Genomic DNA, 11397 nt, shown 5'->3' with positions numbered 1-11397 from the left:
TTTAATATTATTTTTAAAAACTAAATTTTTAGAATGATTTTAAAATACGTTTTTAAACAAACCCTAAATCATCGGATTAATATTATTTAAAAACTATTTTTAAAATATTTTCTAATCAAATCTTAAATTACTGAATTAATATAATTGAATTCTTCATCTGTAACATTAAATACGTGTAAAATTTAAATTAGTTACGATGATACAAATAAATAAAAATAAGATATAAAAAAATACAAATAAATACAACATATATTAATTATATGTTGTATATAATAAAAATATATAAGGAATCGAAGAATCTTGGTGAAAGTGAAGATGAGAATTTGGTTTTGTTGGATAAGGCCATGGGAAGATATTTTGAGAAGAGGGTGCAGATATTTTTACGGGGCCTTGAAGGCTGTGGCCACTGTTCAGACCGTGAGAACCCGGTTTAAAATAAAAGTCAGAAGTGGGTCTCCTGTCATAAAAGACATTTATTTGGGAGTGGGATGGGAAGGTTCGAAAAATTACATTTAATAATTTTTAAAATTTTTGTTTTGAAAAATATTATTTTTTATTTTTCATCAAGAACTGTTTTAAAATTTTATAAAAATTAGGAATTGAATCGATTTAATGACTTGAAAAGACGATTTAATGATATAATTTTAGGCATCAATTATGTTAAATATATTTAATTAATATTAATTAGAATCAAAATTAATTTAAAGTAATAGACAACGTTTTGAAATAAAAACTTGATTGTACTTGTCAAAACATTTAATTGTTCATCAACTTTTTATCACAACTATCAATTCTTTTGTATTTTGTTTTTCGTGTAACAAAAAAATATATATCAATATATATTGTTAATACACAAACTTTGGAGATTTGGGCTTACTACTAATTCGACCAAACAATGCTAATTGGTGATAGGGAGATTTGCCCACTACCTTCTAGTGCTTGCAACTAGGGGTGACCAAGGGGATCCTTTAACTTTACATGTTTGTCTGATGATCAAGTTAAAATAGTTGCAAAGAAGCTAATGGATATAAATTGGTCGAATTCTAAGATGGAAGTTTGAGAAGATAGTTAAAATGTATGGGGATAGACTTGACCCTCCAGTCTTGGTAGAAGATATGATTTATTGGAATTGAGCTTTATTCGTTTTTAAGTAATCATATAACTCAACAAAAAATTTCCTTACCTGAATTTCTAATGAATCAAGATAACCATTTGTTCTAGTATAAATAGTCATTATATGTTCTTCCACCGAAAGAGGGATGATTGTGATTGTTTGAGCAATTCACGTAATCATTGACCTTTTGCCAATTGATTAAGGTTAAAATTTACTTATAAAGTATTCATTTGTCATATCTTGATTAGCTCATGGGATGGTCAACTCCTTCCTCGTGAATGATCAAGTCATGAGCATGCATAGGGTGTTGTATCAAGTTGGTTTTTTATTAAATGATTAGATCCATGTTAGGTAGTGCTCAACAAATGATTAGGAGGATGCCTATATTTGATGGGATGTGAGCTTGGCATGGGATTGAGCCTCCATATGAGTCATGGGTATGAGTTGCTAGTGTTAGATATTCCATGACACGAGAGTTTGGGATGTGTTGATTTATGGGTCGTTTCCCAAGTACATAGACGCATCACCCTAAGAACATCACATTGGTAGTTCAGGTAGTGATTCCTTTTAGGACTAGATTCATACGTCCGACCCTCATGAGAGTGTGCCCCTTAAACTAGTGTGATCCAAGGGCGATTCAAATACCTAGTTTATTAGGTTAATATGTGAAATCTAACAAGATACCGGTGGTTCCTTCCTAGGCTAGGAGATGGTTTTTGAGCAAAATTGTGAATGGGCGCTAGGATGAGTAACAAGTTATGGTGCGAGTTCGGAGTACTTAGTCCAAGTATGCTTGGATGCATTGATATGTGGCTCATCACCTGTGTATGCAGGGCTCATCAACTTGAGAACCTTTCTTCGATACTTAGGCATTGATCACCTCGTTGATATGTCAAATCCAACGCAAGCACTAGTGGTTCCTTCTCAAGGTCAAATTCATATGTTTGACCCTTGTGAGTGTGCCTCTTGGACCAGCATAATCTAGGGATGATTTAGGCACCTTGGTTTATTTGGTTGATATGTGAAATCTAGCACGATGTTGGTGGCACATTCCTGGTTGAAGAGGTAGTTCTCATGCAAGGCAATGCATAAGCACCTAAATGAGTAATGAGTTATAGTGTGTGTTCAAAGCACTCAATAAAGTATGTTCGGATGCTATACTTGGTCACACTCAAGACCTCCATATATCAAATTTAGCAATTTAAAAAAAAATCTTAATTTTACTTAATATTCTCAATAAATAAATTAAGTCATAAATAGTAAATTAATAACTTTAATTAAATTTAAATTGAATCATTCTAAACCATATTTTGCCCCTAGCTTAAGTTAAATCAACCCTCATTTTTTAAAAATCATAAACTTATTATTTAATAATAGCAAAAAAAAAAATAATAATAAAAGTTAACAACTTCAATAAAATCTTAGTTTTATTAAATAATCTCGATAAATAAAGTAATTCATAAATTATAAGTTAATAAATTTAATAAAATTTAACTTCAATCATTCTAATTAAGCTATGTCACTCATTGTTTAAATGATGTTTCACTTGGCAAACTCAACCGTAAACCACCCTTGAGACAGGTTTCATTTAAATAGCAAACAGCATTCCATTAGTTTCCAATAACGTTTCAATTCTCCAACATTAAAGGAGGTCACTTTTATTTAGAAATTTAAAATCCTAAAATTTGATTTTTCAATTTAAGAAATTTGACTCATTGATTTCAGTGATTAATCTTTTCATTTAGAAATTTTACCAATAAAATATTATTTTTTCAAAATAATTAATTTGATTTTATAACTTTTCAAAATTTGTCGGGTTTACTATTTATTAATCGATTTTTTTTGTCTATAATTACAAGGGAAAGATTTTAAATTATTTAGAATTCAAAATATGAATTAAATAATAAAATAAGAGGAGAATTCATAATTTATAGGTTACGTTACAACCACGATTCTATATGGAGTGGAATTTATGAAATTAATTCAAATTTATTAAAATTTGGTGTAGGTGGGAACCCAATATCCATGATATTTTTTTTAAAATAATCAAAGTGAGACGCATGGTTAGATATTTATTGACTTTGATCTGATTTATGTTGTGATACAATGACTTATTTCTCTGATATACTTTGCTTTCTGTATAGATACGTTCTCACTCTTGTCTTGTCTATTTGTTTATTCTTTATTATCATGTATGTCTTGTTGTTATACTTTTGATTCTCATTTTTTGATATGCATCAATTAACTAATCAATTGTCATACTTGTCCAATTTAAGTAACAAAGACCTAATTTTAAGGTTTAGAGAGGTATTATGCTTTACATTGATTGAGTTTTCATAGATGTATTTTTTTATTTTCAGATTGCACATTTAAGGTTATTTATTTATTTATTTTATTTATTTATTTAAAAATAAAAAAAATAAATGACAATTTTAAAAACTTTTCTAAAAATCATTTTATTTTTTCAAATAAAAAATGGGTCACACCATGGAATTCTTTTTAACTTTTACTATTTGAAGTAATAAATTTAAAATATTAGGTTGTTTGTTTTTATAGTATTTTATTTCTATTAAGTATTAAAAAGTAAAAAAAACCAATATGTTATTTTTTCTATTTAAAAAAAGTTACATATTTTGGTTTTTTTATTTAATAAAAAGTTTATAATAAGTCGTGAAAAAATAGAAAAACAAACAACCTAAATTCTAAAACTAAATTGCTAATAACAAAAAGTCAAAAAATCAAACACCACCTTAGACAAAGAATGAATTATAGAATAAAATGAAATATGAAGCCATAATTTATAGCCACGTGTGTTGTAACTTGTATTACACGTGTCCCATTGTTTGGAAAATATTTGAATCTTGATAAATTTTTATTATATTTTATAAAAAGGAAATTGTGCCAAACAATTTTATTTTATTCATTATTTTATTATTTTTTGTTTTGGTTTTGGTTTCTAGCCCGTGACCTGTCGAGAGCCTTGTGAGTAACAGCAAAATTATTCTGCCAAAGAAATAAAAATACAAACCAGAAAAAAGGACAAAAAAAAAAAAAAAGAAAAAAAAAAAAGGAAAAAGTGCATGTGTTTGGGGCCAGCACCGCCTTCTGTGTCCGCCGTGTCTTCGGCTAGGAACTAAAAATGTGGCTGGCAATCACCAAAGCTCGGCTCTCAGATGCCTCACTTTTCCTCCTCTTCCGCCTTCCTTCTTTTCAACTTCTTCTCTTTCGCATATATTCAGCAGAATCTCCATAGCCCTTCACCATAACTTGCTTCAAGAAATACAAGCACTGCTCTCTCTGTCTCTCGCTACAACTTACTGCGATTTCTCTCTGCTTGGATCTTCGTCTCTGGATCTGGTGATCTGGTGGTCGACTGTTGCTCTAATGGTGGATTTGTTTGCCGATTTCGAAATCTCTGCTTCTGTCTCTTCGGAAACTGAAAGAGCTGGTATGCTTAGTCTAAGTTTGTTGACAGTGAATTTTTTTTATTTTGTTTTATTTTATTTTTCTGTTTTGGTTTATAGTTTGGTGAAATCGAGAGTATTTTTGTGTTTGATTCTGCTGCACATGGCGGTCTGTAAGTCCGGTTCTCCGTACACGGATGTGTGTACGTTTATGTATTTATTAGCCTGTGTTGCCATTTTTAGTTGAGAGAATGGATCGGAAATGAAAGGAAAATGATACTCTGGTTCAAATTGGTATGAAGGTTTATTTTTATTATAAAGTCATGAGATTTCTGCATTGTGTCTTGTTCCTGAAACTGAACGGTTTTTTTTACCGAATTGCTGAAAATGGCTTGGGAGTCACTAACGAAAATTTAGTTTCACCTATTGGTCTTTTTTTGGATCCTTGGAATTCAAAATTTGCTTAAGAACACCAGAGTAGCTGGGACAAAATTTAATGATGAATTTCATTGAAGATACATACAAGCTTAAAAAAACGAAAAATAATAGAATAAAGACTATAAATTTGATTTTTGTGTTAAATTAATCGTCCCGTGATTGTGTCCTCTTCAGGGGGGGCCTCTGTCTGGATTTATAGACGACATGGGATAAATAAGGATAGTTACATCTATCCAAATATCTTTGTGAATTCCAAATGGAAGCTGGCCCTTATAGAACTTGCAAGAACTACCCCTCTAGACCGGGTCAATATTCATTATGCTGTATTTGCAGATCCTTTGTCACCACAGTGACATATATTGCCCACAATTACTGGGAAATTCAGTTTTTGGTTGAGAAAGCAGAAACAAACTTTGAAGCAAGATTTTTTTTTTTTGGTTTTTTGGTTTTTTGGTTTTAATTACTAGGCTCTATTTGGATTTTAGGAAGTTTTGGTGGAAAAAAACTTTGAAAATCTGCAGGTTTTCACATAATTTTTATTATGTTCTATTTTCCTTTTCATTTCCCTAGTACTCCTCATGATCCAAACAGAGCCCAGGGAATTCTAGGCAAACTTAATAGAAACTTGTTTATGTCTCCTATTTCTCCATTCCATGTTTCTCAAGCATTTATGCATGATGGTTCATAAGCCGTGATGCAATTTTATTTGGCTGAACCCCAAACTTACATTTTCCATATGACTTTTTTAGTGCTTTACTTTTATTTTATTAAAGTTCCCCATTTGTTTCTACATTCTTTCTCAATTCAAGTTCCCTATACATGTAAATGAAAGTGTTTTCTGTTTATGTTTCCCATTATTTTTTGCTTCACTGTCCTGGCTGTATATGTGAATTTCTTTTGAGAACTTAAAGATTTTCTGCAATGCATTTTTTCTTTCTGGTTTTTTTTAGTTTCTAACATCAAATATGTTGTTGAAAATGTTCTTGATCAAAATATGACACTGAAAACTGCTGGATTGCAATACCAGGAAATTCTTGATGAACCTCTGAAGGGAAGTTGTTGATAACAAACGTGGTTTATATACTCTAACTTGTCATGTCTGATCGTGTTGTACAAACATATAATGATACTGATGGACCAACTGGCCAATCTATTCGATCTTACCAATCCGTTTGGATGGCTCATTGGACAAGAACAAGCTGTAAGGCGGCTCCTAAGGTTCATAATAGTTTGTTTGATCACTGTGAGAATAGGGAAGATGATCGTGATGCCATGCAACATCCTTTACCAAGCACATTAGAGATTGCGTCTGATGTTTCTAAATGTGCTGAAGGATTTAGAGAGGTTGCTGAAGCCAGAACAGTTAATACCATGAAGGAGGGTCTGCCAATGAGTATGAAGGCGTCAAGAAATGAAAGATTAGATCACCAGACCTTTCCGATGTTCAATCCTCGCCAAAACAGAGAAAGCATTTTGGCTCGAAAGAATGATCCAACTACTACTCACAAACAAGTATTAAGGTCTCAAGTAGATTACAAATCTGGATATGATGCTACTAATTTAGCTGCAAAAAATAGCCATTTTCCCTTGGTACTTGCATGGGCTCCTCCTGAAGAGGGAACATCATCGAGAGAATGTCATTTTCAGCCTGAAGGTATGGCACAGAATCCTGAGCATCAGCCACAGGTTCATAACTTTATCGAAAAGAATAGCTTAGCTGTGTCAAAGTCTTTGCACGATGAATTTATTGGGTCAAGTTCTAACATTGTGCCAAATCGATTTAACAACAGAAGAACATCAGTGCTGCCTTTCATGAGTAACCAAGAAAGAGTCAATCCGTCAAACTTCATTTCGGCATCAAAAGAACGCTTCAAGGATGTTAACCTTACACAAGTGGAACGTGAGCATTATAATTATGAGAGCTATTCTGCATTTTTTGTTTGTGAGAAGAAAATGCAAGACCACCTAAAACCGGGAAATTCTAAGTTTTCACTATTTAGGCAAAATGACAAGGATCTGTTGTTGCATGATGCTTCTACTAGCAATAATGAATTAGCACTATTTCTTGAAGAACGGTGGCAGAAGATGCAAAACCCAGATGGTATTGAATTTTTCCCTAGCAGGAGTAGTCCTCTTATTGTAGGAGAATTGGAAAAGTTAAATCATAGAAGTTATTCACAACAAAAAATGCCATGCTCTGCCTCTGCTCATGATGTGGAGACTACAAGGATATGCACTGCTGTGGATTCTCTGGATGGATTAGGTGGATGCCCTCCCAAATTTTGTCAGGCAACTCATCATGTGGTGATCACGAAAAAAAATGATGATAACTTGCCTAAAGGAGGTCCAATTTTTAGGGACTCAAAAGTATCCCCTGAATTTACAGGAAATACGTTGAAGGATTTTCTCAATTTATCTCCAGGTTTTGGTTCCCATGGTCGGCATGGAGTGAAGCTTCAACCCATAGAAGGCTCCATTGACAGTCAAGGAAAAGAAGATGTTGGAGAAGTCAGAATTTCTGCAATTAATTCAAAGAATGAGTCATCTGCTGAAACTGATACCATGAATATGGATGCTTTCCAGGAGGAGAACCATCTTTCTGGTATATATATCTTCTCTCTATCCTATCTACTTAGGAGCTACTTGACTCCATTTCTTATAAGGTTGCTGTTGACTGCTTTCTAGGTTCAACAACATCATATAGATTTAGGTAACTCCCAAGAAGTTGTGGATGGCATTAGGCTATTTGTTAATAATGCATATACTGTTTTATCTAACTAGTTTGTTCTATCTTTTCCATTACAGGTGCCACTTCATCTCCATTAAACAAGGTAATCTTTTCTTTATTTTGATCCTTTGGATTATTGTTTTTATTATTATTATTACTATTATTTTTATATTATGTATATCATCCATCAATTAGTAGAGCTCTTGCATATTGTTGTCTCCAAATCATCATTTCATTTCCTTGTTTATCATTGTGACCTAGTTGTGCTACTTCTGTTATGAGAAATTGTTTTTAGGCATGTTCATTTTCTGACTCTGCATATGTTTTCTTTCTGGTTTCTTGTCCCTGTTAGGCATTCTTTTCTCTTTAGCGACACTTCAACAAATTATTGCTCTCTCACTCATGCTCATTCCACTGCAACATCCTTGCTTGCAATTGGAATGATCATGATTATCACTGTTTGAAGGCTAGGAAATGGTACAATAAAACACTATGATTGAGAAACAGAGGATAGCATTGGCAAGGGGTGAAGTCTTGTAGAACAAGGAAAGATTCATTATGTAGAAAAAGAGTAGAAGCAATGTCATTAGCAAAAGATTAAGGAAGTTTTTCTTAGTAATTTGAAATTCATTAATTCTGATTAATATCATATAGTTTTATCTATTTCAATTGTATTAGGCTACAAATAACATTGACAAGGAACCTTCTAAAGTAAGCCCTTTTTGAAACTTGCATGTGTAGAAACTCATGTGATGCATCAATATGTAAAAGCAACAATAAAATCTTCATAATGTGTTTAGTATTCAGATACATCTGAAATGAATTAGGAGAGGCTCCATTTACTGGGTTTGGCTCCACTGCATTTGGTTTTATCCAGTGTTTGCATTTGCAAACTTGATCCTGAAACTCACAACGCCATGTCAAGGAGGTTAGCTGTCATCATTTCACAAAAAAAGCAGGAAACAAGGACGAATTTCTCTCAAACTGACAGCAGTGGCTTGCCGTGGTGAACTATTGTACAATGATAGATACATGCTGGCTATTTTGACACTGTTTTAATGGTTGTAGAGGAGCTGAACCCTTGTATGTTTGATGGCATTCTGTTGCATGCTAGTTCATGCCTGAAAATGATGATGTGGGTGCCCACGAAAATTTTGTCATTTGAGGACATTTTAAGATCGGTGAGCTTGCTTCTCAGTTTGTGCAGTTTAGCAGAAAAAATGTGGTGTCTAACTCTTGTACTGGGGCATGATCTGGTGGTTTGTCTGCTATGTTGCAGAACATGGGAGTATAGTCTCTCATGTGGTCTTAGGAACCACCCCCCAATGCTGGCATCCATGTTGACTAGCACAGAAAGGAAAAAAAAATGATTGTGTTTTGAGATACATCTCAAAAGAAAAACAAAGAAAAAGAAATCATTAAAAGAACTACTCAATCCTTCATCATTTTTTAGTGTAATCTATGTAAGACTCGAGCATTTTTAGTAGTTTTTTGGGTACATGCATCCCCTAAGATGATCATTTTATATAAATAAGCAGTATTTGTCTTTCCTATTGTAATAGCGTTTATGTAAGTGATGTACTTGTAAAAGTGCACTAGGATGGATCAATTGTTCCATTAGTTTTGTCATGTCAGAAAGATTCCTTGAGGCGAAAGTGAAACAGGGTTTAGAAAGCTGGTTGATTTATTTGCTAACTAAAAAGGGTGGAGAAAACTCCTGCAGGCTTTACCTTTTTTTTTTTTCCTTAAATCTTTTCCCAGTGGGGGTTTGTTGATACGCAAATCCCTTGAGGGCAGCACATGATATGGCCATCGCACAGTTAGGGGTGGCAAGATTGGCCACATACCAGTATCATACTTGGATGGGTCTTAATTACTTGTTGGATGACATATATTTATTTTGCATTGCCTTGAACTTCCATAAGTCTCCACAAATTAGTCTTAATTTTGGATTGGTTGAGGTTTGATCCAAACTGGCCTGAAATGGTTATACAAGTGTTTTGGGCAATGATTAATTTGGTTGTGTAGGTTTCCTTTCCACTTATCTGCAATCTACTAATTTTATAAGTCAGACAGCAAATCTCAGTGCGTCTGTGTTGGTCGCCCGCCAATGGAAGATGATAATTCACTCTAATGCCCCATTAGGTCCTAGCACAAATATCCAGGAAGAACATAATGTAAGGTATAAAGGAAAGAACTTTTCTGAATCAGAAAAATGATTTTGGGGGACCTCAGCTATTGTCTATGAATCCTGATTCTAGATATCTGTACATGGATCTTTTTATTTTTTATTTTTTACCTTTTTGTTATTCCTATGCAACCAAAATGAACATGATTACTGCTTGTGCTCTTTGGTGCATGAATGAAAAATATTTCCAACAACTTGTACTTATGAACAAAATACTTTTAAAATCATAACTAGTAAATGCTTAGGCACATTGTAATTTGAAGAGCTTATGTCAGGTGTAGGTCATTTCTTATATCAGGATCGACTGGTTGTATTCTGGAACTGAGTCTTTGAACATTACACATATCAAAATACATACCACTCATGTCTTGTGGTCAATTCTGTATTTTGCAGGACGTTCTGAGATCTCAGAATCAACAAACATCTGTGGCTACAGTTGCTCCAGCTAGAGAATTTAGAGGTAGACTGCCAAATTCTGACCTGCCTGATATGAACCAAGAGCTTCCTGCCCTTCCGGCTCCTGCAAGCTCAATGGATGATAAGGAAGCAAGCACATCAAGAACTCAGAGTTTTGATGTGGACCACATCCTTGCCCATGCTGAGGAACCTGTACATTCAAAATCTAGTCCTTACCGAGATGTCTCTTTCGAAGTTGACCCAAGCACCAGATGGGTTAAGCGTCTCAGGGTGAGTGCTTCAGATTCTTTTGCACATGGTACTAAGACCTCAAAAATGGGAGAAACCTCATCTAATGAAAAGGTAAATAAGTTCTTCAGCAAAATTATGAAACACAAAATGCCTAGCTCAGAATTCACTTGGGGTAGGCGTCGTGGTAAAGAACCAATGGAACTAGACCAGACTGCAGTGTTGCTAAGAAATGGTGATTCCTCTTCCATTGACTCATTGAAAAAAAGTCAGGATATAACACTCTCTCATTCTTGGATTCGGAGGTGGTGTCGTAATCGTTCTGCGGCTCCAAAGAAGAAGCCTGACGCTGTGGTAGTTTGTGAACCACAAAGTTCAAAGGCAGCTTTGGACGAGCTTCAAAACAAGCAGTTTCCAAGCATTGCTGCAATGGCATTGATGGGGAAGGCCATGACCAGTTTTCATCCATGTGAATTCAGGAAAAGGGGATCTCTTGTAGTTTGGGATGCCAAAGGGTTTCTGAGATAATTCTGGTGAACAATTCGTGCTGCAAATGAAGGAAAAGGAATCTGTGGGATCATGCTGATTCTCTTGGTGGTTTGACATTTGTTTAACAAAGAGAAGAGTTGCCATGTGCATGTCATAATCAATTAGTAGGCAGGTTGTGGAGTTTGAAAGCTCAAATGCTGCATCGGTATGTATATATTTTCTATTTCCTGTATCTTTTTAAACATAAAAGTTTATTATGGATAGGCCTCTAGGAGGAACATTTCTACACAAGCCTTTTTTTCTGAAATGATCAACCATAGTGGCAAGTTTGAAGGCAACTGCCATGCTGCAATACAAAAGAAAATCCCCCAACCACCTACCCACCCGCTTC

At 34.1% G+C, this 11397-nt stretch overlaps 1 protein-coding gene across 1 annotated transcript; it reads left to right on the top strand.

The window, feature by feature from the left end:
- The first annotated feature begins 4250 nt into the window (after positions 1-4250).
- On the top strand, positions 4251-11344 carry LOC117911551. The gene is made up of 4 exons (XM_034825961.1): positions 4251-4562; positions 5984-7558; positions 7762-7787; positions 10266-11344. The coding sequence occupies exons 2-4, from the start codon at positions 6052-6054 to the stop codon at positions 11043-11045; spliced, it is 2313 nt and encodes a 770-aa protein (XP_034681852.1). The 5' UTR covers positions 4251-4562; positions 5984-6051; the 3' UTR covers positions 11046-11344.
- The last annotated feature ends 53 nt before the right edge of the window (positions 11345-11397 follow it).

This window comes from Vitis riparia, chromosome 3 (genome assembly GCF_004353265.1).
Source record: "Vitis riparia cultivar Riparia Gloire de Montpellier isolate 1030 chromosome 3, EGFV_Vit.rip_1.0, whole genome shotgun sequence".
NCBI classification, from domain to species: domain Eukaryota; kingdom Viridiplantae; phylum Streptophyta; class Magnoliopsida; order Vitales; family Vitaceae; genus Vitis; species Vitis riparia.
The sequence above is the reverse complement of the archived record's forward strand: the minus strand, read 5'-3'. Positions and strand labels throughout refer to the sequence as shown.

What these genes read in the sequence shown, in the direction of transcription:
- LOC117911551 (XM_034825961.1), top strand. Translation starts at nt 6,052, where the DNA reads ATGTCTGATCGTGTTGTACAAACATATAATGATACTGATGGACCAACT. An exon ending in GGAGGAGAACCATCTTTCTG is followed by an intron (nt 7,559 to 7,761) that starts GTATATATATCT and finishes TTTCCATTACAG; the next exon opens with GTGCCACTTCATCTCCATTA. An exon ending in CTTCATCTCCATTAAACAAG is followed by an intron (nt 7,788 to 10,265) that starts GTAATCTTTTCT and finishes TGTATTTTGCAG; the next exon opens with GACGTTCTGAGATCTCAGAA.